This window comes from Quercus lobata, unplaced genomic scaffold (assembly GCF_001633185.2).
Source record: "Quercus lobata isolate SW786 unplaced genomic scaffold, ValleyOak3.0 Primary Assembly Scq3eQI_191, whole genome shotgun sequence".
In the NCBI taxonomy this organism is placed as follows: Eukaryota; Viridiplantae; Streptophyta; class Magnoliopsida; order Fagales; family Fagaceae; genus Quercus; species Quercus lobata.
This window is the reverse complement of record NW_022154834.1, coordinates 22,801-48,637: the sequence shown is the minus strand read 5'-3', so window position 1 is coordinate 48,637 and position 25,837 is coordinate 22,801. Positions and strand designations below refer to the sequence as shown.

Sequence of the window (25,837 nt, the reverse complement as noted above, 5' to 3'; positions counted from 1 at the left end):
GACCAAAGGTTCCGGATCCTGGCTCATGTTTTCAGAGACCTAGGATTTTTGGATCTTGGCTCATGTTTTCAGAGGACCAAGGGTTTTTTGGGCTTTGGCTCATGTTTTCAGAGGACCAAAGGTTCTGGATCCTGGCTCATGTTTTCAGAGACCTAGGATTTTTGGATCTTGGCTCATGTTTTCAGAGGACCAAGGGTTTTTTGGGCTTTGGCTCATGCTTTCAGAGGACCAAAGGTTCCAGATCCTGGTTCATGTTTTCAGAGACCTAGGATTTTTAGATCTTGGCTCATGCCGATGTGTGTGGCCTTTTACACTAGTACCTGCAAAATGAACGTTTTCAATTAGTAACAGAGTTATTCATTGAAAAGAATTTGGCATACCTGGCAAATGGCCCTAGTTTGGGACATATTCCATGCTTCGATGAATGTTGAGGGTGGACAGTTGACTTAATGTTGCATCATTGGAAAATATGGAAGATGATCATAGCTTTCTGTTCCTGAAGAAGAATTTAATGAAGATTTTTTTTTTTTTTTGGGGGGAAATTTGGAAATTTTGAATTTTTTCAAGGAATTGAAAATTTGATTGATGATTTTTTTTTTGAAAGAATTAGAAAGAATTGAAAAATTTTTTTTTTTTGAAAAATTTGGAAATCTTGAATTTTTTCGAGGAATTGAAAATTTTGATTGATGATTTTTTTTTTTTTGAAAGCAACCTAAGAAGTACGAGCCCAATGCCCGTAGTCCCAAGGCCTTTTTTGAAAATTTCCTTTTTTTTAAAAAAAAAAAATTTTGTTTTTTTATCTTTTGTTTTGTTTTTTTTTTTTTTTTTTTTTTGAAATATGAAGATTTGTTCATTATCAAAAAGTGAAGAAGATGAAGATGGAGTAAAAGTGATGAAGATTTATTCATGATGATGTTTTTTGAAAAACCTATCCTTTGAATGAGAATAACTTTGGTTGGGAGTTGATGCAGATTGCTGGATAAGTCCTTGCTTAATTCCTGCAAAAATATAATTTCAATTAGTAATGGATTTATTCATTGAAATGAAATGGAAGTATTTACCCAATGCCCCTAGTTTGAGACATATTTCATGCTTAGATTGAAGCTGAATTCATTTGATGTTGTGGCCATTAGGGAACATGAAAGAAGATCACGGTCCACCATCCTTGATTCCTACAAAAAGACTTTCTTTCTCTAGCTTGTTAGAAACCATTTATTGTGAAAACTTGCACACAATATAAATAGGCCAATACTCCAAGCTTGAACATGCTTAATGCAAACAAATGGGCTTAACCTAATATGCACCCAAAATTTTTTTCACATTGTTTTGACTTTGTTCTCCAAGTTTGTTTGGGTGAATGGGACTGGGCCTCTACAAGGCTGCTTACGTACCTCTCTCATTGAGGATCAGGTCAAGACGTAGTTCAAGAGAACTAGATTTTGGAAAAGAATGATTTTTTTTTTTTTTTTGGAAATGAGATTTCACTTCTTTTTTGAAAAAAAACAAATTTCCTTTTTTTTTTTTTGGAACAAGAGGTGATCCTTTGAACAACCATTTTGGCAAATCAAAGTGTTTAAGAATCGAACAAATCTCTTTAATTAGGAAGGATTAAGATCATTAAACTCATGTAATCAAATTTGCTTCATCCTTTTGAACATCGTCAGATTAAGTCTCCAAAGGCAATCAAGAAATGAAATGAATCACATTGTTGGGTGCAAACAAGGAGAGTGTTCCAAGTTTGGAATTTTTTTTTTTTTTTTGAGTCATTTTGAGGATTTGAGAATTTGAGAAATTTTTTCTCGGACATGTCATCCTGTGGGGTTTGACAATTTTAAGCATTTTTCCTTTTTAATTCAAGAGAAAATATTATTAGAGTTTAAGATGTGCCTACAACTAGCAAGACTTCAAGGAGGTCTTTACTCATGGGTTGTAATGTAGGCCAAGTTTGGGTTATGAAATAAAAGATATAAAAGGCTCAAAATTCCCTATGATGTTTCCCCTAAGTATGCATTACTCAAAAATCAAGTATTAGAGGAGTTTTCTCATTTCTTCTTTGTTATCTTTTCACTAGTTTTTATTGGTCACTTGTATCAACAATCGTTTTTATGCTCATTCATCTTGAATCATACCTCTAGACCTTCATCTTGTAAAATTATTCTCTTTTTAGGTTGCTTCTTCAAGTTTCCAACTTGGTAGGATTTTCCAAATTTGTTTTTTTTTTTTTTTTTTTTTTTTTTTGGCCCTAACTTTTGCCTAGACCACCCTTTTGGGTTTTCAGCCTAGCGGGCTCTTTTTTTTTGCCCTAACTTTTGCCTAGACCGCCCTTTTGGGTTTTCAGCCTAGCGGGCTTCTTTTTTTTTTTTTTTTTTTTTTTCTTTTTTTTTTTTTTGGTCTTTCATCTCTTGATTGAATGAACTTTTGGGGACCTTTTGCCCTCCTTGTATTTCTCAGCTTAATGATTTTTGGTCATTTTGATGCACTCTCGAGACTTCTTTCTTGCCTCAATGCATTTGCACATTTCTATGCTTGATGAATCTCTTCCTTTTTGATGGAATCTCTTTTAGATGAATCTTGTATTCCTCTTGGTATGATGAATTTTAGGCTCTTCAAACTTGATGCACACCCTTTTTTTTTTTCACATTGATAGAATTTCATGATCTCTTATCTCTACTCATCTTTCATGTCTTCTAGGAGAGCTTTATCAATTAGCTTCAAAGCTACAAGGTTGAGTCCTCCTCAACATGAGATTTAAGTATGCATAACTTGATTTTTCCCACCCCAGGTTTAGATTTTAGTGGGTTTTTGCAAAAAAAAGGCTAAATGTTTGAAGGCTCAAATGGGCTAGCAATGGATGATGAACATTCTAGGTAATAGGAAATAGTTTGGTTTAACCAAAGATGGCCTCCTATCCTTAGTAATGCTTGCTTGTAGGCACAGTGACTTAAGCTCTTTTAATAAATTTCTCTTAAAAGAAAAAGTTTGAATGCTCTATTGGAGACACAAAAGTTTTCAGAAATTTGGGATGAATGCATGAGCTTTTTGAATTTTCTGATGGATAGATTTTCTTTGATTGCCTTGTAAGACCATTTCTTTTATTCAAAGTAATTTAGCAAAAGTGTTTACACAGATCAAATGAAATTAATCCTTCCTTGGTACAAGTTGATTGCTCAAGCTTTTAAACATCAAGATTTAGAAAATGTTTTGTCCAAGGGATCCACATGTACCATTTTGAAAAGGAGACTTCTTTTTTTTCTTTTTTTACATTTTTTTTTAATCTTGAAAGAAAGAAAAAAAAAAATTGGGTCTTTTTTAAAAAAGTCACTAGGAAGTTCAATGCCCCTAGTTCAAGGAATTTTTTTTTAAAATGACTTAAGGGCTCAATGCCCCTTGTCCAAAGGCTTGTTTCATTTGAAAATTTTTCTATTTTTTTGGGAAATTTGGAAATCTTGACTTGTTTTTTTTTATTATATATATACACAAACAAAGCTCATTAAATGCTACATGAAGAATTTGAATTTAAAGAAACATAGAAACATGGAATAAACAATCAAACTTTAAACTTAACCATGATGTTGCAAACCAAATGTAGAGTGAGGCAAAGTTGGGCCACTTGCTTCCTCTTGGTCCATTTAGGATGCTTGAGGCTTGGTGTGCTTGAACCTTGATTATGATGAAATGGCTTGGGCTTTCACTTGGAAGGCTTGAACATTGATTATGATCTCTTGGTATCTGCTTGAAATGGCTTGGGCTTACACTTGGAAGGCATGCATCTTGTGAGCTTTTGGCCTTTGATGTTAATCATGAGTATACACCTTTGATAGGCTCAAGTATTGGGCTTAGACTCATTCAAGAAACAAATTGGGCTTCCATTTCAAGTAGAGTTCAATCTTAGGCTTTTGGGTTTGAGTTCATTCACAACATGCAACGTTCAAACAATCATGATGGGCTCAAGCGTTGGACTTGAGTCATCATGGTTCAAACAACGGCCAAACAAATGCGTAATGAAATGCAATTTACATGGACCGACCTAAAGGTAGGTTCTATGGGTCATTACAACATGGGTAGAAGGTAGGTTAAAGGTCCTTACAAGCTAGGACGTCGTACCTCCCAACTTGTGATGCCAGGAGCGCTGCGTTGGTCCGAACGGTACAGTTTGTCCCTATGAACCACCATGGCATAACCATGATGATCCTTGTCGCGGTGGGTGGTAGATTCACCGCTGGGTATGTGAGTCTCAGGAAGACCACAATCCACGGCTAATACTACCGGGCTTCCGAGCTTGCACACAAATAAAATAAATTTCATTCAAGCAAATGATACATGACATGCAAAATAATGACATATTAGACATATTATATACAAAAAACAATAAACAAACAATGACATGGTTGACCACCATAACCTAATTGAAGCTTAGCCCTCAACATTCCCCAGTGGAGTCGCCACTGTGAAAGACCGCGCCCCCGGCCCGTTTTTATGATGTGTTGGGCCAAACCCATGTGAATGGGTGGAGTCGTGTTATTGCCTCTCAAAATGGAGGTTCGACTAGTTATATTTTTCCCTTTAGATTAAGGGTTTTACAATGGAATCGCCACTTATTTAATTATTGGAAAAATAAGAAAACCATGAATGAAAAATTCCTCATTTTATTAATTTGAAATTGAATTTACATTGATCATAGGAAAATTACATGGCTTTGGTCCTAGATACAATCTAAGATAAAGTACACGGCTTTATTTCCTAGTTACAATCTAAAAATTGAAAATTACAAGGATAAACATTGGTCTATCGACCCTTGATCTAAGTTCGGAGGCTATGTTACAAGGTGGGAAGGTGTTAGGCACCCACCTTACCCGGTGAAACCGGTCTTCTAGACTATGGTGGCCAACATTCATATCACATCATCCCATATGTCAATCAATTTGTATGTTGAATTTAATGTGTGTGCATGTGATAAACCCTAATTCAATTTACTAAGCATGAAGTTTGGATTAAAAAAAATGAACTCTAGTGAATGTGTGTGGATAGTGATAACTTAGATTCAAGGATTTGAAAGAATTACTAAACAAACATGTTTTCATATTTTTGATGTGGATTTAAGATTAAATCTAGTGATATGCATGAACATGTGATGAACAACTAAGAACATGTGAAGAACACATAAGAACAATTAAGAACATTCAAACATATTCAAGAGAATTATCATGCTTTAATCTTAAATTCTCATCATGACAATATAAGCAAACAGTTAGGGAAGGGGATTATACCTTCATGCAAGATCCATGTAATGGAGGAGGAGATTCTTGATAGAGGTTCTAAGGGTGGAGGAAAAGAAGAACTAGGAGAGGGAGAGTGAGTCTCACTCAATACCTTGAGTCTCAGGAAGACCAAGATATGACAAGACTACTCAACTTCACTAGAACTCAAGAGAAGAGAAGAGAGAGGGATTTTTTTTGTCTTTTGGAATGAAGGAGAGGGGGGTTTATATAGTAGTAGTAGAGAAAATATGAATGGAAGGCCATTTAATGAAAGTTGACAAGGAATCATGAACCTAGACCTCATTTTAGCCTTTGGGAAAATCTGGTGCATTAAGGCTGCGTTTGAATCGACTTCAAAGTGATTCCGGAAATGATTTTCCGGAAAATAGGTGTGTTTGGTTGGTCTGGAAAATTCTATTTTTCGGAAATTGAAATCCGTTGACTGAAAAAAAAAGGCTTTGATCACGGAAATTAATTTCCGTTCCTATATTCACTTCAAATGAATTCTAGAAAAAGGGAGAGAGCGAGCGCGCGTGAGGAAGGCGAGCTCCAGTCCAGTCTGATGATTGCCGGCGAACCCAGTCGAGCTCCAGTCCGCGCCGCCGATTGCTAAGCGTCGATCGCGATCGTGCCGTGCTTCGCGAGATCGTGATCTCGCCGCGTCGATCGCGATCTCCGCGATCGCGGAAATCGCGATCGACGTAGCGAGATCGCGATCTCGGATCGCGATCAACGGCGCGGTCGTCGGATTGAATTTGTCGTCGTGGATGATTTTTTTTCTGGGTTGTGGCTTGTGTTTTTCTGAATTTGTGTTTTCCTTCTTCTTTTCCAAACACCAGAAAATATTTTCCGGAAAATTTTTTGAAGTGCAACCAAACACCATGGAAACATTTTCCTTTTCCGGAAATTAGCATTTCCGGAAAATATGTATTTTCCGGAAAACGTTTTACAGCAACCAAACACAGCCTAAATGGAAAGATTGGTGGGAGTGAAGAGCAAGCCAAAATTCGATTTTTCCGTAGCTGCTGTCACAGCCTATGGAGCCAACTTTGAAAAATCATATCTGCCTTAATTCTGATCGGAATTGTCTCATTCTTGTGCTCAAATTGAAGCCCCGGATGTCTAGTTTCTAGGAAAAATAACCTCATTCACAGATTCAAAATATTCTGAGAGATATCAATGAAATGGTAAACAAATGTCATTTGTTAGAAAATGGTTTCAGCACAATTAACATTAATAGGTCCCCAAATTAGCTCCCAATTAACATTAAATGGCTCCAATCACTCCCATTTCAGACTTAATTGGCTTTAAATTTACTCTAATTAAAAGATAATTGCACAAATTACTCATTGAATAATTAATGTTTAACTATCTAGTTAATTAGGTGTGTGCAACTCTACCATAAACTGTAGTCCCAACCAATCAAATTATGACACATCATCGATCTCAAATTGATTATATTTATAACCAATTGAAATCAATTGTTCATAATCACATATAGTCAGACTCAATTTGTAATAGTGCATCTCAGCCATTAAAACTTGATTTGATGATAACTTTCAATCTAATGGTCCGATTAAGGCTCATGACCAGTCGATTTGATCGTTACAACATCAAGATCATTTTGGTGAAATGAGATTAAGTATCTAATGATCAGAATCAAGATGCATATTTCCAATGTGAAATTACCCTTTTACCCTTCATATGAGGTTAAATACGGGTTGCAAAATAGGGTGTCAACAGTGGCGGAGGAGGCACGAGTCTTAACAGTGTCGAGCATTTTGCGGCTGATCTCGCGAGAGTAAACCTGGAGGATCTCGATGCCATCGTCCTCAATAGAGGCGGATGCAGCGACGGTGGAGAAAGCCTCAGTCTCGATAAGGCGCGTGGCGGAGGAGGCCTCGTCACTCGGCAAGGTGCCGTAGCACTTGGAGAGAATGGACTGCTTGGAGAGCGTCTTGATGAGGTGCGCCACCACGGCGTCGTGCATGCGCTACGTCGACGGCTATATGCTGAACACTAAGGTGTTGGTATTTGAGAGAGAAAGAGAGAGTCATGGATCTGAAAAGAAAGAAGAAAAACAAAGATACAAACACAAATAGAAAGTAATGGATCTGGAAAGAACGAAGAAAAAGAAGTATAAAATGAGAGTGGGAGTGTTGTGCTGGTTTCATTTTAATTTTTTGGGTTTGTGTTTTGTGTTTGTTTTCATGTTTAATTCCTTGTTCAAGTTTAATTTGATGTTCTTATTTTTTGGGTTTGTGACTTTTGGATTTTAATTTTGTGTTCTTAGATCTGAGTTTGTGTTCTTGTTGTTCTTGTTGAAGACACACTTTAATCTCAATTGATGTGATTTTTTTTTCTGTTTTTTATTTAGTTAAAATTAATAAATTATTTTTTTAAATTTAAATGCTAACTAGGCATTTTTTAATGACAAAATAATTTTTTTATTATTATTTTAATAATTCTGTTTGCCACGTAGGTCAGTGCCCTAACGGTACTGACGGAAAGGACTAAAACAGAAGGTGTTTTTCTAAATAGGGACTAAAAGCAGTGAAAATAAAATATAAGGACCAAAGTGGAAATTGTGTGAAAATATAGGGACGAAAATGTGCTTTTCGCCTAAAAATATTTGAGTCAACCGTTTTCACTTTGTATTAATTATAAACAATAAACTTAGACACCACTACAACATCAATTTTTTTCAAGTATGAACCGCTAATTGGAAAAATCTACATGAAAGTACATTAGCCAGAACCATTTGCATCAAAGGGGAAAAGTAACCCACATGTTCTATTTGTTTCCTAGGAAAAAAGTTTAAAGGAAAATCAATATCTCAAGCAGCAAAATTCCTTTTAATTGAGCCAACTATATATCTGAACATAATACGAAACGAGGGAATTCCTTTCCCTTCCTAAAGCTTTCCGTATCAGCCTCTTATACAAAAGAGAATTATTTTTTCTCGTTATACTGTCTAGCTATGCCCAAGGGAAGTAACAGTATTAAAAAAACAACTCAATTCAAGACCAACACTAAGAGTGTGTTTGTTAGGAGATGAAATAAGGTGGATGGAAAACTTTGGAATGAAAATAGGAATGAAAACTTTTTTGAATGTATTTGGTTGGGTGGATAGAAAGAAAAATCAATGGTGGGGTTCGAGTGTTTTTTCTCCAGACCCATCAAAAAGTTTTCTTCCCAAAATGGAGAGAAAACTGAAGGGAGAAAATGAGGCTGCTTAATGGACGAAAATGTCCATGTGCATTTGCACATTATCTCTGCCATTTTTTTTTTTTTTTCCTTTTCCTTTTGCCAATTTTTTTTTCTTTTTTCCTTTTCCATTCCTAGGCACGTTTCTTCTCCCAATTTTTTTCTTTCTTTCTTTTCTTATCTTTTCCTTTCGTGGACGTTCCCCCCCCCCCCCCCCCCTTTTTTCCTTTTTTGGGGAGTAGAGAGAAATTGTTAGAATATATTAATCAATGTGGTTTTGTATTTCAATATGTTTCATTGCAATTGAATGGGGTTGTTATTAGTTTCGGTGTTGTTGAGCTCCTGATTTTTTTGTTTTAATTGGTGAATAAAATAAACATTGATTGAGAGGTTGATGTTTTGTAAGTTGCTGTTCCTAGTTGGATGTCACAGTAATTGCAAAAGATTGCTTGATACAATGGGTAACAATTGCAGTTCTCATTGCGTTTTGTTTTAATTTGTGGTTATTTCTTGGGTATTGAATGAATTTAATTAGTTTCATCAGGAGAAAATATGTTATCTTTCTCTTGATGGTTGACGAAAGTGTATTTGCTATTTAGAACCTCAAAGCTTAGTGCATTACAATCATTGATAATTGCTAAGAAGTTAAAAAGGCAATTTCTGATTTCTAGTTTTATAGATAGGGTTGCTATATGGTTATAACTTAGAAACTCTCGTATTTTATAATTGTTATTTCATAATTTTTGGAGTTACTACTGTCTGTTTGAGACCCGGCCGGTGGGAATAGTGACACTATGGAGTTAGAGAATTGTGCATAAGGTGATTGGTTAGACTCTAAACAACTATCATCTGTCTCAGTCTCAGAAATGGCGGGTGGGAAGATTAATGGAATGGAAAAACTTGTTGTTGGTCCATTGTGTAGTGGAAAGAAGTGTGAAAATGAGGAGGTTTTAGTAATGGAAGGATTTGTAATTATTATCTCATAATTTTCAGGACTGTCTGTTGGAGACCTGGCTGGTGGGAAGAATGACATTATGGAATTGGAATTATGAGAGAATCTTGAAGATGTTTCCCTGGATCCTGGAATACTATCACTTTCACTATCTGAGTAGTAGGCTGGGAAAATTGATGGAATGGAAATAGGGGAGTTTGGATTTGTTCCATTCCATATACAACTGAAACTGCCTGATGACTCTGACATGGCTGATGGAAAAAATGAGTACTCTACTAGTATCTTTTTGGTAATTGTGGTATGCATTGCTTGCCCTTTGTGCTGTATTGACAAGTTTTTTCTTTTTTTTTTTTTCATTGTTTCAATTTTCAGGCGGCTAACTATTTGAATATTAAGGGGTTGTTGGATTTAACCTGCAAGACTGTTGCAGACATGATGAAGGGAAAGACTCCACAAGAGATTCGCGACACATTTCACATCAAGAATGATTACACTCCAGAGGAAGAAGAGGAAGTTCGGAGGGAGAACCAGTGGGCATTTGAGTGACATAATAAAGAATTGTTCACAGCTGCATTTAGTTTTAAGAATGTTGATACAGTGATAGGGTTCAACTTTTGTTTTGAATAATGTTGATACAATGATAGCTAGGGTTCAGCTTTTATTTTGTCTCAAGTAGTAAACCGTTTTCACTTTGTATTAATTATAAACAATAAACTTAGACACCACTACAACATCAATTTTTTTTCAAGTATGAATCGCTAATTGGAAAAATCTACATGAAAGTACATTAGCCGGAACCATTTGCATCAAAGGGGAAAAGTAATCCACATGTTCTGTTTGGTTCCTAGGAAAAAAAGTTTAAAGGAAAATCAATATCTCAAGCAGTAAAATTCCTTTTAATTGAGCCAACTATATATCTGAACATAATACCAAACGAGAGAATTCCTTTCCCTTCCTAAAGCTTTCCGTATCAGCCCCTTACATAAAAGAGAATTATTTTTTCTCGTTATACTGTCTAGCTATGCCCAAGGGAAGTAACAGTATAAAAAAAACAATCCAATCCAAGACCAACACTAAGGGTGTGTTTGTTTGGAGGTGAAATAAGGTGGATAGAAAATTTTGGAGAGAAAATAGGAATTAAAACTTTTTGGAGTGTGTTTTGGTTGGGTGCAGTGGCGGAGCTAGGAATTTACATTTGGGGGGGCCAAACATAAAATATTAAAATTAGACAATTAATTATTTCTGTGTATATATTAATTATATCCACACTAACAGTAATGTACATACAATTTAATAATCAAAACCCAAAAGTGTATTATTTCTGAATTACCAACTCCTAAACTTGTCCATGAACCTAGATTTTTCAAATTAAATTATCAACCATTAAATATAATGACTAAAATTTTAAAAAATACTAATAATTTAAAGATTTTTAAATAAAAGACAAACAATCATTCAAATTTCAATATAAATAAAAAATAGCTATAACTACAACCAAATACATGTTATATTATTTTATATATAAATAAAATGATAAAAATAATATATTTTAATCATATACATTTATGATGTTATGATACATTGATTATTTTAATATTTTAAGAACAAATAAAAATATGAAAAAGTGAGAGTAGCCTACACAGCTACACAACTGCTTTTGCAGGAAATATTTTAACCACACACATGGTTATGTAGTGGAGGAAAATTATTTAAGTGCTACCTCTACAATATTTTTACAACAATTTCACAATAAATCCTAAGTAGTAAGTTATTATTAGTTCTAATTTTAACTCACAACTAAATAATTTTTTTGCGCACACGTAACAGCCAATAATAACTTACCACTTAAGATTTATTATAAAAATATTGTGAATATAACATTTCTTTATTAAAATAACTCTACTATATATATATACTAATTTTTTCAAATATTTTGGGGGGGGCCAAGGCCCCCTTGGGTCCCAATGTGGCTCCGCCACTAGTTGGGTGGAGAGAAAGGAAAATAAATGGTGAGGCCCGGGTGTTTTTTCTCCAGACCCACAAAAAAGTTTCCTTCCCAAAATGGAGAGAAAACTGAAAAGAGAAAATGAGGATGCTTAATGGACGAAAATGTCCATGTGCACTTGCACATTGCCTCTGCCAATTTTTTTCTTTTCCTTTCTTGGGCACGTTGCCTTTGCCAATTTTTTTTTTTTCCCTAGGCACGTTGCCTCTCCCAATTTTTTCTTTTTTTATTTATTTATTTATTTTTTATCTTTTCCTTTTGTGGACATTGCCCATTTTTTTTTAATTAGACATATTTTTTTTGGGACATGATTTTTATTTTTTAATAAATTGGGTTATTGCTTTTTTTTTTTTGGTCACTTTTTGGTTTTAATTGGTCATCATTTTTTAACTAGGGTATATGAGTAAATTTATACAAACTCACTTTTTTCATCCTTCAACTTTTCCACTCCCCAGCCCAACCAAATAAAAAGGAAAGAAATTAAAATCTTTTCCATCTTTCTACCATTTTCTGTCCTTTTACTTTTTCACCTCTCCAACTAAACGAACCCTAAAATGCACCAAAAATTTCACTCAACTGGACTTTACCACTAACATCAAAAGGAAAAGAAAGTGAAATATTCAATAAAAATTTTGATGCCACATAAATTTGACACAAATTTTCACTGAATTTTTCAGCCACTCTTTTTCTTTTGTGATTCAAAAAAATTTAGGAACAAACTCTTTGGCACACATTTTGCCATAACTTGCTTGAGTGCTAATTGGTGATTGAATTATAACATGCCAAAGTAAGTTGTGCAATGTGTGTGCCAAAAATGTATATGCCTAGTAGACATCTCAATGAACAAAATACCACAAACAAATTATCAATTACTGGAATTATACAACAATATCACCCAATCCCAAAATATTTCACTAAACAAGCTACAATGTGTCAAAAAGGAGCTTGTGAGACTTAGACTGAGAGACTAGTGAGATTCTAGGGCTGAAAGAGAGATTGTACTGTCGAGGGTAAATTTAGGTTTTTAGAAAAATTGTCAGGGTAAAATATCCCAAAAGCCTGAACTTGTCTCAAAGTTGTAAAAGATTTTTGTTAGGGTTAAGAGATATAAATTATATAAAATCGACACCAAAAACTGATTGGTGTCTTGGTATGATGATAAAGAGCTATCATTATGAGTGGACGTCATAGGTTAAAACTCACTAAAAAAAAATTATATAAAATCTAAAATAAAAAAGAACTTGAATATATCGACATTACAAAATGTGATATTTTCTAGTTGTTTTAGGGTTCGAAAGAAGATTGTTCACATCAACATAATCACGCTTAGAAAATGATTCTTGCGGCTTACGTGGTTTCCTTATTGCAAATATGTTCATACTACTAACAAAAGAAAAAAAAGATGAACTATAAGTTTAGTTGTCATATTTTTTCTAATACAATAAACATATTAATTATTATTATTAAGTAAACTATAATTATTATGGCTTACAATTCTTTAATTTATTTACCATTCTATTATTGAATTCACAGGACATTTTGAGCCTATGTATTTATAATTATTTAATTGTTTATTAGTTTACAATTCTTCAACTCGTTTACAATTCTTTAATTTATTAGTTTTTTTTTTTTGCTAATATTAATTTATTAATTTACAATTGTTTAAATTTTTTTGTGTGTGTGTTTTAATGCTTCTACTGGATTGACTCACCAACTCAAAAGTGCAAAAAGAAAAAAAACTTAGGACTGTTTGGTATACTAATTTAAACATATATTTTCAGTTTTTAAACAATATTACACATATTTTTATACATTTTTTTACCCACACTTATTTTCAAAAAAACTGAAAACTGTTGTTTAAACACATGTACCAAACGAACCCTTCAAAACTCAAAAGTATTGTAATTTGTAGTGAGTTTAATTAGCTCAATTGGTAAATTTTTTTATGTTTGAATAAGAGATTTCAGTTTCAATCTTCGCTTACACGAAAACCTAATTGGTGTCAAAACAAAATTCTTTTAAAATGTTATATAATTTTTTTTAATATTTTTCCGTGAGTTGATTATTTAGATTTTAGAGTCCTACTTTAATTAGGACTAGGAATCCTTTACAAAGGGGTTTTCAGTTTTTTCTTATAAAAAAACTGATTCTTTACATACACGGCGCCGTTAGTCTAGACTTTTCAATGGTTAGTTTTTTTTTCTATTTTTATGAGAGACGAGCGAAGTATTCTTCTTGGCTTTCTCATCAATATCCACAACTCTTCGTTCTCTTTCACTTCTACAAGCGAGCAAAACCCGGACTAGGAGAGATCAATGGGGAGCAGCAGCGACAGTTTGAAGACATGGGTGTCTGATCAGTTGATGTCGATGCTGGGATATTCACAGCCCACGTTGGTTCAATACGTTATTGCACTGGCTAAGCAAGCAACTTCAACTGGTGATTTGGTGAACAAGCTTTCAGTGGAATGTGGATCATTGTCTTCATCATCTGACACTCTTCATGCTTTTACTGAAGAAATCTTCACTAGGGTACCCCGTAAAGATAGTGCTGTAACCCTTTATCAGAAAAGAGAGATGGAGGCTGCAATGCTGGCAAGAAAGCAGGAGGACTTATGCAGTACTTTTGGATGATGCTGATGATGATGATGAAAAAAGACGGGTTAAAAGGCGAACAATAACCGGAGATGAAGAAGGTGATGATGATGGTTCAGAGTCAGAAGAGGAGAGACTAGTGCGTGACCAAAGAGAGGAGCAACTAGAGCAAAATATAAGAAACCGGGATGTAATAGGGGCGCGAAAGTTGATGGAGCCTGTTAATGCTTTGGAGCAAGATGACATTACAGCTTTAAGAAGAGTTTCAAGGCAAGAGTACTTGAAGAAAAGGGAGGAAAAGAAAGTAGAGGAATTAAGAGATGATATTGAAGATGAGGAGTATTTATTTGATGGGGTGAAGCTTACTGAAGCTGAATATGGTGAGTTAAGGCACAAGAAGGAATTGTATGAGATTGTGAAGAAGAAGAAGCAATCAGTGGAGGTTGATGATACAAGGGAGTACAAAATTCCTGAAGCCTATGATCAAGAAGGGAGTGTTAATCAGGAAAAGAGATTTGATGTGGCTTTGAAACGTTGCAGAGACCAAGAATGTGTTGGGGGTAAAATGAATCCTTTTGCAGAACAAGAGGCTTGGGAGGATTATCAAATTGGAAAGGCAATGCTGAAATATGGTTCAAAGAATAAAAGGCAAATATCTGATGATGACTATCAGTTTGTGTTTGAGGATCAGATTGATTTTATCAAAACTTCAGTTGTGGATGGTTACAATACTGACAATGAGGAGGTGTCCAAGTTGCTTGAGAAGTCTAAGGCAAAATCAGCTTTGGAGAGGCTTCAAGAGGAGAGAAAATCTTTACCTATCTATTCATATCGCGATGAATTGCTTCAAGCCATTCAAGACTATCAAGTTGTTGTTATTGTTGGTGAAACTGGTTCTGGGAAGACTACACAGATACCCCAATATCTTCATGAAGCTGGATACACAAAGCGCGGAAAGATTGGATGCACACAGCCACGACGAGTTGCTGCTATGAGTGTTGCTGCTCGAGTTTCTCATGAAATGGGTGTCAAACTTGGCCATGAGGTAGGTTATTCTATCCGTTTTGAAGATTGCACTTCAGAAAAGACTGTTCTGAAATATATGACAGATGGGATGTTGTTGCGAGAGTTTCTGGCTGAACCAGATTTGGAAAGCTATAGTGTGTTAATGGTGGATGAGGCCCATGAAAGAACTCTCTCAACTGATATTCTATTTGGATTGGTGAAGGATGTTGCTCGATCCCGCCCCGATCTTAAGTTACTAATCTCAAGTGCAACACTTGATGCAGAGAAATTTAGTGATTTTTTTGATTCTGCTCCAATCTTTAGCTTTCCAGGGAGGCGCTATCCTATTGAAATAAACTACACAAAAGCTCCGGAAGCTGATTACTTGGATGCAGCTATATTTACTGTTCTTCATATTCATGTGAAGGAAGAACCTGGAGATATATTCGTTTTCTTGACAGGTCAAGAAGAGATTGAAACAGTGGAAGAAAATTTAAAGCACAGGACAAAGGGACTAGGGACAAAGATTGCTGAACTGATTATCTGCCCAATATATGCAAACCTACCAATTGAGCTCCAATCAAAAATATTTGAACCCACTCCTGAAGGAGCAAGGAAAGTTGTTCTTGCTACAAATATAGCTGAAACCTCCTTGACTATTGATGGGATCAAGTATGTAATTGATCCAGGCTTTTGTAAAATGAAATCTTATAATCCAAGGACTGGAATGGAGTCATTGCTAGTTGCTCCAATATCAAAAGCATCAGCTAATCAGAGGAAAGGTCGAGCAGGAAGAACAGGTCCTGGAAAATGCTTCCGGTTATATACTGTCTGCAGCTATAATGATTTGGAAGATAATACTACACCAGAAATAAAAAGGACTAACCTTGCAAATGTTGTCCTTATTCTTAAGAGCCTTGGGATCCATGACTTGCTGAAGTTTGATTTTATGGACTCGCCTACACCTGAAGCATTAATGGAAGCCTTGGAACTACTCTTTTCTTTGAATGCTTTGAACGAAAGAGGCGAGCTAACTATGTTAGGTAGACGGATGGCAGAGTTCCCTCTTGATCCCATGCTATCCAAAGCAATAGTTGCTTCTGACAAATACAAGTGCTCAGATGAAATGATTTCCATTGCTGCTATGCTTTCGGTTGGTAATTCAATCTTTTATCGTCCAAAGGACAAACAAGTCCATGCTGACAATGCACGAATGAATTTTCATTCTGGAAATGTGGGGGATCACATTGCATTGCTAAATGTCTACAATTCATGGAAGGAGACAGGTTACTCGACACAATGGTGCTATGAAAATTATGTACAAGTTAGGAGTATGAAACGTGCTAGGGACATACGTGATCAACTTGAGGGGCTCTTGGAAAGGGTTGGAATTGAACTGACCTCAAATGCCAATGATTTAGAGTCTATAAAAAAGGCTATAACATCAGGTTTTTTTCCACACTCTGCAAGGCTACAAACAAATGGATCTTACCGGACAGTCAAACCTCCACAGGCTGCTCACATACACCCAAGCTCAGGGCTAGCACAAGTACTTCCAAGATGGGTTCTATACCATGAATTGGTGCTCACAACCAAGGCATATATGCGACAGGTAACAGAACTAAAGCGGGAGTGGTTGGTGGACATAGCCCCGCACTGGTACCAGCTTAAGGATGCTGAAGATTCGGGTACAAAGAAAAAGTCTCGTGGAGAAATGAAACGATTGTAGGACTGAAAACTGGTCACAAGTTCCAGGAAAGCAGATTGGCATGCAATAACTTGGTGGTTTTTCTCGCTTATTTTGTTTGATTGGATGATGCTTCTTTTTTGGATTTTTTAGATTTGTGCACTTTCGCTTAATGTTTTTGTTTCCATTAGTACAAGACCTGTATACCATAGGAGCAGATTGTTTGTTTCTTATATTCCTTTAAGCTTTTTACCTATAAAGACAAAAAACAAAAAATTATCGTCTTCAAATACCATAACTCCAGGGTTTCTATGAGGTGTATGTACTATGCTTGTTTATTCTTGATTGGATTAAATGCTGAAATGATATTAGGAAATAGATTTCAATCATCATCATGTTAGGTCATTGAATTGTTGGCTATTTTATAAGCAATTGTTAAATTAGAACGAGATTTTCAATGATATGCCAGAAATCAATTTTGGTTGAATGATTATGCAAAAACATTTTTGTTGAATTACAAAAATAACCTGGACTCTAGGAATTAAATAAAATATGAATTTATATAATTTACTAATAATACCTAAAATAAAATACATTTGACTTCGAAATTTAAATAAACTAGAACTAAATAAATATTTCTTTACCTTTCCTTAATCAGTTGCTTGCACTAATTTTGATTGTGCAGCTCCTGATTTTTCAAATTTGGTTCATCAGCCACACAAGCCCTTTAATTGGCTGCTTGTATACTCTTTTTTTGGTGGTATGAATGAGATATTGGTTTTTTATTTTTTATTTTTAAGTGTGAGAATTAATGAATGTGTATATAGATGTCAGAATAATTGAAAGGTTTGCAAGTATAGCTAATTGTTATTAAGAAAAGCAATAGATTGCTTGAAATTTAACCATAAACATAGGCCAGTGGATGCTACAACTAATGCTGCACATGCAGAAGATGTGTTGCTTTTTCTATTATTACCTTTGAAGTCCATTTTCCTGGATTGCAGGAATTGGCATTTGATTTAGTGACCCTTTAAGCTCTGTTTGTTGGGTCTTTTCAAAGGAAGCTTCAGCTTTTAAAAAGCGGAAGCTGCCTGCATCTTTTTTTATTTATTTTTAAATCAAAGATTATTTATTTCACCAAATTTGTGGAGTGGCTTTTGAGAAATGCTGCTCAAACCAGCTTAGCTTGTCATAGTTTTAAAACCTGCAGCCCTTGATTGGGTGATTAAGCCTTTTGTTACGATCTGTAAATAGTGCAGCTCATTTTTGTTATAGGCAGATCCAAACAAAGGCCCCTACATACTTGTTTTATAATTAATTGTAAACTTTACCTAGACTCTGGATTGAATGGTTGAACTTGGATCCATTGTTATACATGATAAGGGTTTGCTTATATATAGAAAGTTGGATTACGTTGTCAATGATTTTTGATGTTAACATTTCTTGGTCTTCTGTGTCTTGGTTTTTTCTGTCATGTTGCTTGCACTTTTTTGGATTCTGCAGATCCTGATTTTGAAAATGTGGTTCATAAGCCACGCAAGCCCTTTAATTGGCTGGTTGTGTAATCACTTTTGGTGGTGCTGGAGATTCAACTACTTGAGCTGAATATTTTTTTATGTTGAATTTGTATATATGGATATGGAAGCTCATTTACACTACTAGTAGATTTAGAGAGAGGCATTTGGATACTTTTTTTTAATGGGACTTACTGTAAAGTTCTCCTAGACAGTGGAATGCATGGTTAAACATGATTTAAATCTGCTTATATATAGGAAATTGGAATGCTTTACCACGACTCTTGTGTTCATTTATGTCTATAGCTGTTTTAGATGCATCTTTGTTCTTTCTGTGATGTTGCTTGCACTATTTTGATTGTGCATTTCCTTGGAAAAGCCATAGATAGCTTGGTATTTAATTGCAAATGTAGGCTAGTAAACACCACTGCTAAATGCTAATGCTGCACAAGCTGGCAATGTGTTTCCCATTTTCTGTTATTCCTGTTGGATTCATAACAAGAGGGATAAAATAAACCTCTAGGAGTTTGGAGTGCTTTGAGTTAGCACCAAGCAAGATAAAACAAACTTCTAGGTGTTAGCACAAAGGGTTGGCTGGAGTCAGCACCTAACCATTGGAAAATTTCAAGAGATAGTTTATTCATCATTCAAACTGTAATCTATAAGACTGTCTTCATATATAGGAGTGTGTTATTGTGCTTATATAGACTCTTAAGACTAAACCTAATTCTAACTGAAATAGGAACACCCAAATTTTAATTTATTTGGGAAATCCCATTTATTGAATTACAAAATAACCTTGACTCTAGGAATTAAATATAATTCGAATTTATATAATTTACTAATAATACCTAAAATAAAATACATTTGACTTCGAAATTTAAATAAAACTGGAACTAAATAAATATTTCTTTACTTTCCCTTAATCAGTTGCTAGCACTATTTTTGATTGTGCAGCTCCTGATTTTTCAAATTTTGGTTCATCAGCCACGCAAGCCCTTTAATTGGCTGTTTGTATAATTTTTTTTGGTGGTTCTGGAGCTTTGACTAGTTGTGCTCATGAATAATTTTTACGTTGGAATTTGTTTATAGGGAAGCTCATGTACACTACTGGCAATTTTAGAGGGAGGCATTTGAATACTTGTTTTGGAACTTATAATAAATTTTACCTAGACTGTGGAATGCATGGTTAAATTTGGATCCAAATGTATGCATGATTTAATTCTGCTCATATATAGGAAGTTGGATGACTTTACAAGGACTCTTTTAGGTTGATTTATGCCCATAGATGGTATGGAGGAGCCCTTGTTCTTTCTGTAATGTTGCATTATTTTGATTCTGCGGCTCCTGATTTTCGAGGAGATGCTGGCTGTGTAGAGAAAGTGGCGAAATCAGGATTAGATGTCTTTGCTCATAATATTGAAACGGTTGAAGAGGCCAAGGACTATGCTCCTGCTGGAACACTTGCCAAAACTTCAATAATGTTAGGCTATGGAGAAACACCCGAGCAAGTTGTCAGAACTATGGAGAAGGTGAGAGCAGCAGGTGTGGATGTGATGACATTTGGTCAATATATGAGACCGTCAAAGCGCCATATGCCAGTGTCTGAATACATTATTCCTTAGGCTTTTGAGAAGTATCAAAATCTTGGCATGGAAATGGTATGCTTGAATATTTATTGATTATGGCACATTAATTGATTCTATTCTTACATGCATGGCTTGTTTGATCAAATTTATTGTAGTTTGGGTAGATATTCTGTCTTGGGCTATGTATGTGTGTGTATTCTATGTTCATTCATTGCATGCTAGTGACTATGATTGGTAGTGCTACAGCATTTGCTCCCTCTCTCAGCCCCCTTCCTTCAACATGATGGTAATAATAGTACTGTATTAGGACCTTTTATATCTTTCCAATTTCTACTTTCTCAATATTCACTTAGAATTACCTGATTGTAGTACCCTTTAATTGTGATGGCGTGTTCTCCTCTTTTACTTTACTGTGCTTACTTGGGAAGTCATTCTATATGTAAAATATATGATTTATACTTCCTCCTATGGAGGAGAGTGCCTTTAGTGACCAATCCTTTCCTCTTCCTAATTTTTTGATTTTTATTTATGCTTTAGGGTACTAGTATAATAATATAGCAGATTGAACATTATCGAATTATCAATTTGGTTTTATGCTAGGGAGGGCTACCGTAGAAGTATTTTTCTTACTTAGATGTCTAATGGAGAAATATAAAGAAGATGTATGATAGAGAGCCTAGAGAGGTTATTTGGTGGATTTTACTAAAGAAATGAGTTCCTCTAATATATATTGTGGTGATTAAGGATATGTTATGAAGGAATTATAACTAGTGTGAGAACAAGTGGAGGTATCTTACATCTTTGCGCAATCAAAACAAATACTGAAGAGCATTCAAATGCTAGGATTCCAGAATCACAGCAGAACAACAATGAGACATTTGATTACCTATCAAAAAAACAACAATGAGACATTTGATTTCTTGCGTGCCCCTGGTTAAAGTGATACATTGTTTTGTTATACTTTACTTTCATGTTGGCTTGTCTGCCTTTACTGTGTCATAAAAGGTTAATTATGTGTTTAATGTCCTTTGACAACATCTTCTACAAATAAAGTAATGACTATTCTGGTATTATCTTAGGACTGGCATTCTTTGATATCTCTTACAATTCTTCTTTTTCCTCTTTTACCATTCTTAAGATGCTATTATGACGTAATACCATATTGGTCTAGGAACATATTATGGATTTGTAATGATACCATCTGAATGTAATTTATAACAACATATGTTGATTGTCAGCTGATCATATCAAATGTATATCAATCATTCTTCTCTCAACATGCATTAAGTTGACAATGAGTATTTTTCTCTATGTGAGTGCATGCATAATTATTATCAATTGTGTGATTTGGATGGACAGGGATTTCGATATGTTGCATCTGGTCCTATGGTTGACAATTCTTCTTGCTTACTTTGTTTGATTGGATGATGCTAAATAGCGGTCTTTCTCCCATCTTTTTTTTTAATAGATTTTTGTACTTTTTGCTTAATTTTTTTGTTTCCATTAGTACATGTCCTGTATACCATAGGAGCAGATGGTATGTTTCTTATTTTCCTTTAAGCTTTTTACCTATCAAAAAAAAAAAAAATCCTGTATACCATACATAATTTCAGGGCGTGTCTATCAGATGTATGTGCTATGCTTGTTTATACTTGATTGTATTAAATGCTAAAATGATATTAGGAAATAGATTTCAATCATCTTCATGTTAGGTCATTGAATCGTTGGCTATTTTATAAACAAATGTTAGATTAAAATGGGATTTTCAATGATATGGCAGAAATCAATTTTAGTTGAATGATTACGCAAAATATTTTTTGGCAAGACAAAATTTCTGTTAGCATTAATGGGTTTGATATCAAGTATAACACTGATGCAGGTTAACACAAAGGCATGCCCATACTAAGATTTAAGAAGAATTAAGAGTTTGCTTATAGTAGCTTATTGGACACACCTCTGCACAGTGTGTTTATTCTCTGAAAGTAGCATAACAGCTGGCATTTCATTCACTAAACTCAATATGTAAAATACAATGGATCAATGGTCTATTATGCTTCTAACTTCTTAAGAGGCTGCGCCTATTGCAACAACCAGTAACTAACTTGAAATAGAATCTATTACAGCCAATCAGTTACATTCAAGAAGCTTTTATACTACCTAACTGCTCAACTAGCTACATACAGGTGCACTGGCCAATTATTGCTGATCTAAACTACTAAAAACTCCTATCAAGCCTCTTAAATTAGGCTGCTGTTACAATTCTTGGCCTACTACTGAAACTAACTTGGCTGATGCTTGTTGCACATCTCACTGCCCATGTTTATATAGAAAAATCGCAACGAGTTTGTTATGTATTTTACTTTTAAAAAAATGTATATTTGTGTGCCATGTGGAACCAGACAAAGTATTTGTTTAGTTCTCTGTTGTGGAGTTTAAAACTGTAAAAGTTTTGTTTCTTTTAGTGGAGGTCAACCGGTATTGCTCGAACAATTCTGATTTAGTGTGGATTGTATGTAATTTAAAGTATAAGATAGTTCTAATTGAAGTGAATTGGGTTCTCGTATTGTTGAGAATACAAAGTTTTCGTTGGTTAGAATTTTCAGTTTGGTTTCATAACTTGGACAACACTGAAATAATTGGATACAGTGGCTTGATTTATGCAATAGTGTTAGCAATTGAAGGAGTCAATGCATGTTTCGATTGTTACAACATAGAGACACATAAATACCAACACGCATATATGTTAAAAACATAAGGTGAACTGGTTTATGCATGCGTAGATAATAAGAAAAACAGCATCATAGACCGATACTTGTCAATTTGTGAAAAACTATAAATGGAACTTGTGGATTATAAAACTATGATACCCGTTGAAGAGTTACCAACTTCACTCATGGATACTTTTTATCTCTTAAACAGGCATTCCCAAATGAAGTTTTTGATCTAGAGAGATCTGTACAAACTCTTGATTTAATCCACAATAAAATAGGTAATGCTTTATTTCCTATTAAGTACCCAAGTCATCGAGTTAAGTTTAGTGAAAGAGACTCTTTCAGCACTTGATTTAGAAGTGAGGAGTTCCTCTTCTTCTTCTACAATTTTTATGAACCCTAAAGAATGAAGTATTCATGCTGTAAACAGTTAACACCTGTCTTCTACTAAGTTCAATTTATTTTTGCAGTTGACATACCTATGGATACAAGAAAATTAATTAACATGCAGCGCCTGGTAAGAATTGTTAAATTCAGTTGTGTATGTGAACTGTAGTCCCTTTCCATGAAATATGTTTTAAATACGCTTGTTATTTAAATAAGCAATAAAACCTCAACTGCTTGGTGATGAGGGAGCTTTTCAATTTCTAATGGAAACAGTGCTTCTAGTTTGAATCAAAGATTACAGGATAATCTGTTATTTGTTCAAATTGACAACATATAAAGATTTACTTTCAAAGTTGCAGGATAATCTGTTATGTACTTTATATGAGTAGATGGCCATGTGGAGTGGTCATTAATTTTCTAATCTCTTGGATTTCTGTAATTTTTTGTAAAATCGATACACGACTAGTACGTACACTGCCTGTGTACTAGTCGCTGTTTCGTTTTCTTTTCATCAATAAAATTTTACTTATCAAAAAAAAAAAAACTATTGCATATACTAAGGCACTAGAATAAATGTGGATCTGAACACTGTAGATTTCTGAGATTTAAAGTCATAATTTTTGCATGTTCATAGACTTTTAGCTTACTGATGAATAAATCTGCTAAATCTTTAACTAATGGCATATGACATTTTGACCTAAATTTGCTTTACATTTTTCATTACTTTTCTTGTTCTACATCATGCTACTTTCATCTTTGTCAATGTGTTGTGAAACTAATGAATTTGTCAAGTTTTCTCTAGGTTAGAGTGTCATTTTATTGGACAAGCTTGAGGCATGATTCTACTTTCTGTGTTTCACATGTCATTTTTCATCATCATTTAAAGAGTTCTGAGAAATTTATCTTTTTCAGCTGCATGCAATGGTTGTAATTTCTTAATTTTTTTTTTCACTGCTCACATCTTCATGTTCTGGATGACCTTTCAGATAATCTTATCGAAGATCTACCTGCATCAATCTGCAATCTCATTCATGTAAAGTCATTTTGCTTAAACAATAATAACGTGAGCCAGGTATTTACCTCTCTCTCTCTCTCTCCCTTTTAACCCATGCATGTGGATCTCTTGCCAACTTTCTTAATACTGAATCCCGCCTTCTTTCTTGATCTACTTGGGTGTCGTACTCATCGTTTTCTCTTCTTCTTTCTACCTCAGAGTATATCTTCCCTAAAGTTCCCCAAAACAGTTTCAATAATACCCCTTTTACTTTTATCAAACTTGAAAGCTGTTGGACTTGCTAACTTTGTCCTGAGGTCAATACACATGAAGAAATTAAAAGAAAAAATATATATTAGGTAGGTTGAAGAAGAGAATCAGAACATGCTATTCTCCCCAAAGTGCAACTTCCTGGCTACCATTTGATAGACCTTTTTCACTTAAGACAGTGATAGTGCATACTTTCAGGACTTTTGCCAGTAATAGCCAGTCAAAAGCAGAGTTGAGCAATTTTCTGAATACTCTATAAATTTAATCATTAAGCTAGAAATGTGAATTCTGTAGTTACAGGATTAATGGTTCTTTGATCCCTTCATTCTAGTATAGTTATGCAAGCTGGACATGCCTGTATTGATATTTAGTATTTAATTCTGGACAGGTACCTCTGAATCTATTGAAAGACTGCAAAGTTCTGCAGAATCTCTCCTTGCATGGCAATCCTATTTTAATGGTTCAATTTCAGCAGGTATGGCATAGTCACCAAATGCAGTGTATTTTATTTATTTTTTATATTTCAGCAAATTCAATATGTATATTTGAACCCAACTGAGCCTTAAACTCTTCTAGATGGAAGGATTTCAAGATTTTGAAGCAAGAAGAAAGAAGTTTGACAAGCAAATTGATTCAAATGTGATGATTGGGTCAACATGCCTTGATGAGGGTGTTGATCTATGAATGTTGCATCAGTGTCCCCGAAAAGAGTATTTTGTTACACCACAATCTCAATTAATCATTTTACTGTCTTGCACCAGGACAGTAAATTTTAGAAAAACGCCTATACAGACAAGATTAGTCACGAATGCTACCAATCAGATTATTTTTATTGCTTGGCCTAAATTCCTTAACTGTCAAAAGATTTATAAGGATAAAGAAGCATCCAGCAGAAAGGAGAAAGAAAGGCTTTTAGAAGAAATTGTGTTGAGGCATCATGAATAAACCATTATATTCTTGATTGAGTGGCTTGTAAAATCGCCAAGAACTTTGTATATTGGTCTCTCCATTTTATATACTGTTAATTATAGTTCATCTGGGTTTGCCTACTACAGCCTTTAGTGAATAACATATGCTTGAACAGGAATTGGTTTTGTCAAAATAAGAAATCTTAGCACTCAAATTATGATACTTATTCAAGCTGTGTTATATTTGGTACAATACCTATGGTCTCAATAGTGAAGGATTGGGGATGTAATCTTTGAATCGGTTTATGGGCATTATGCAAAAATGTGTAAAAGGCCTCATATAGCATCATAAGGTCATGGGGAGCCAAAAAGTTAGCCTTCGGCTTTGATACCAATGAAGGAAAAATATGTATAGGCATGAATAAGCATTAAACTAAATACATTTTAAGATTTATCTTTCCATGTTCTCTAATGACAACCATGTGTTCCAAGTACCTATAGTTTATAGAACAAATCCCAAGGGTTCCCAAATGATGAAATCCTGGAACATAGGAGAGCAGTCAAGAGAGGAGGCTTTTTATTATTTTATTTTATTTATTTATTTTTAAATAAAGAAAAGTATGTTTAAATAACCTTTGCACTAAACCATAAAGCTAGAGTTGTTGCTAATCATATGGCTTAATGCTAACATCAAAGCTCTTTTATTTTTAATTTTTGCTAATAACCAAGAATGAATATCAATAATGAAAAACAGAT

General features: G+C 34.5%; 2 protein-coding genes and 1 pseudogene across 2 annotated transcripts; all 3 read left to right on the top strand.

Annotated features, from left to right (window-relative positions):
- Positions 1-9,331: 9,331 nt before the first annotated feature.
- On the top strand, positions 9,332-9,963 carry LOC115973470 (SKP1-like protein 1). Its single transcript, XM_031093735.1, has 3 exons — positions 9,332-9,433; positions 9,581-9,706; positions 9,790-9,963. Exons 1-3 carry the CDS (start codon positions 9,332-9,334, stop codon positions 9,961-9,963), a joined length of 402 nt encoding a protein of 133 aa, XP_030949595.1.
- A 3,774-nt stretch (positions 9,964-13,737) lies between these two features.
- Positions 13,738-16,772, top strand: LOC115973472 (annotated as a pseudogene).
- A 2,769-nt stretch (positions 16,773-19,541) lies between these two features.
- On the top strand, positions 19,542-25,007 carry LOC115973469 (plant intracellular Ras-group-related LRR protein 7-like). Its single transcript, XM_031093734.1, has 4 exons — positions 19,542-19,767; positions 23,896-23,981; positions 24,562-24,648; positions 24,750-25,007. Exons 1-4 carry the CDS (start codon positions 19,542-19,544, stop codon positions 24,855-24,857), a joined length of 507 nt encoding a protein of 168 aa, XP_030949594.1. The 3' UTR covers positions 24,858-25,007.
- Positions 25,008-25,837: the final 830 nt, after the last annotated feature.

Bases quoted from the DNA above. Each gene is read 5' to 3' on its own strand.
- LOC115973469 (XM_031093734.1), top strand. From the start codon at position 19,542: ATGTTGCATTATTTTGATTCTGCGGCTCCTGATTTTCGAGGAGATGCT. The intron at 19,768-23,895 runs GTGTGGATGTGA...ATGACCTTTCAG, and splicing joins GGAGAAGGTGAGAGCAGCAG to ATAATCTTATCGAAGATCTA. The intron at 24,649-24,749 runs GTATGGCATAGT...AAACTCTTCTAG, and splicing joins TAATGGTTCAATTTCAGCAG to ATGGAAGGATTTCAAGATTT.
- LOC115973470 (XM_031093735.1), top strand. From the start codon at position 9,332: ATGGCGGGTGGGAAGATTAATGGAATGGAAAAACTTGTTGTTGGTCCA. The intron at 9,434-9,580 runs GTAATTATTATC...TCTGAGTAGTAG, and splicing joins TTTTAGTAATGGAAGGATTT to GCTGGGAAAATTGATGGAAT. The intron at 9,707-9,789 runs GTAATTGTGGTA...TTCAATTTTCAG, and splicing joins ACTCTACTAGTATCTTTTTG to GCGGCTAACTATTTGAATAT.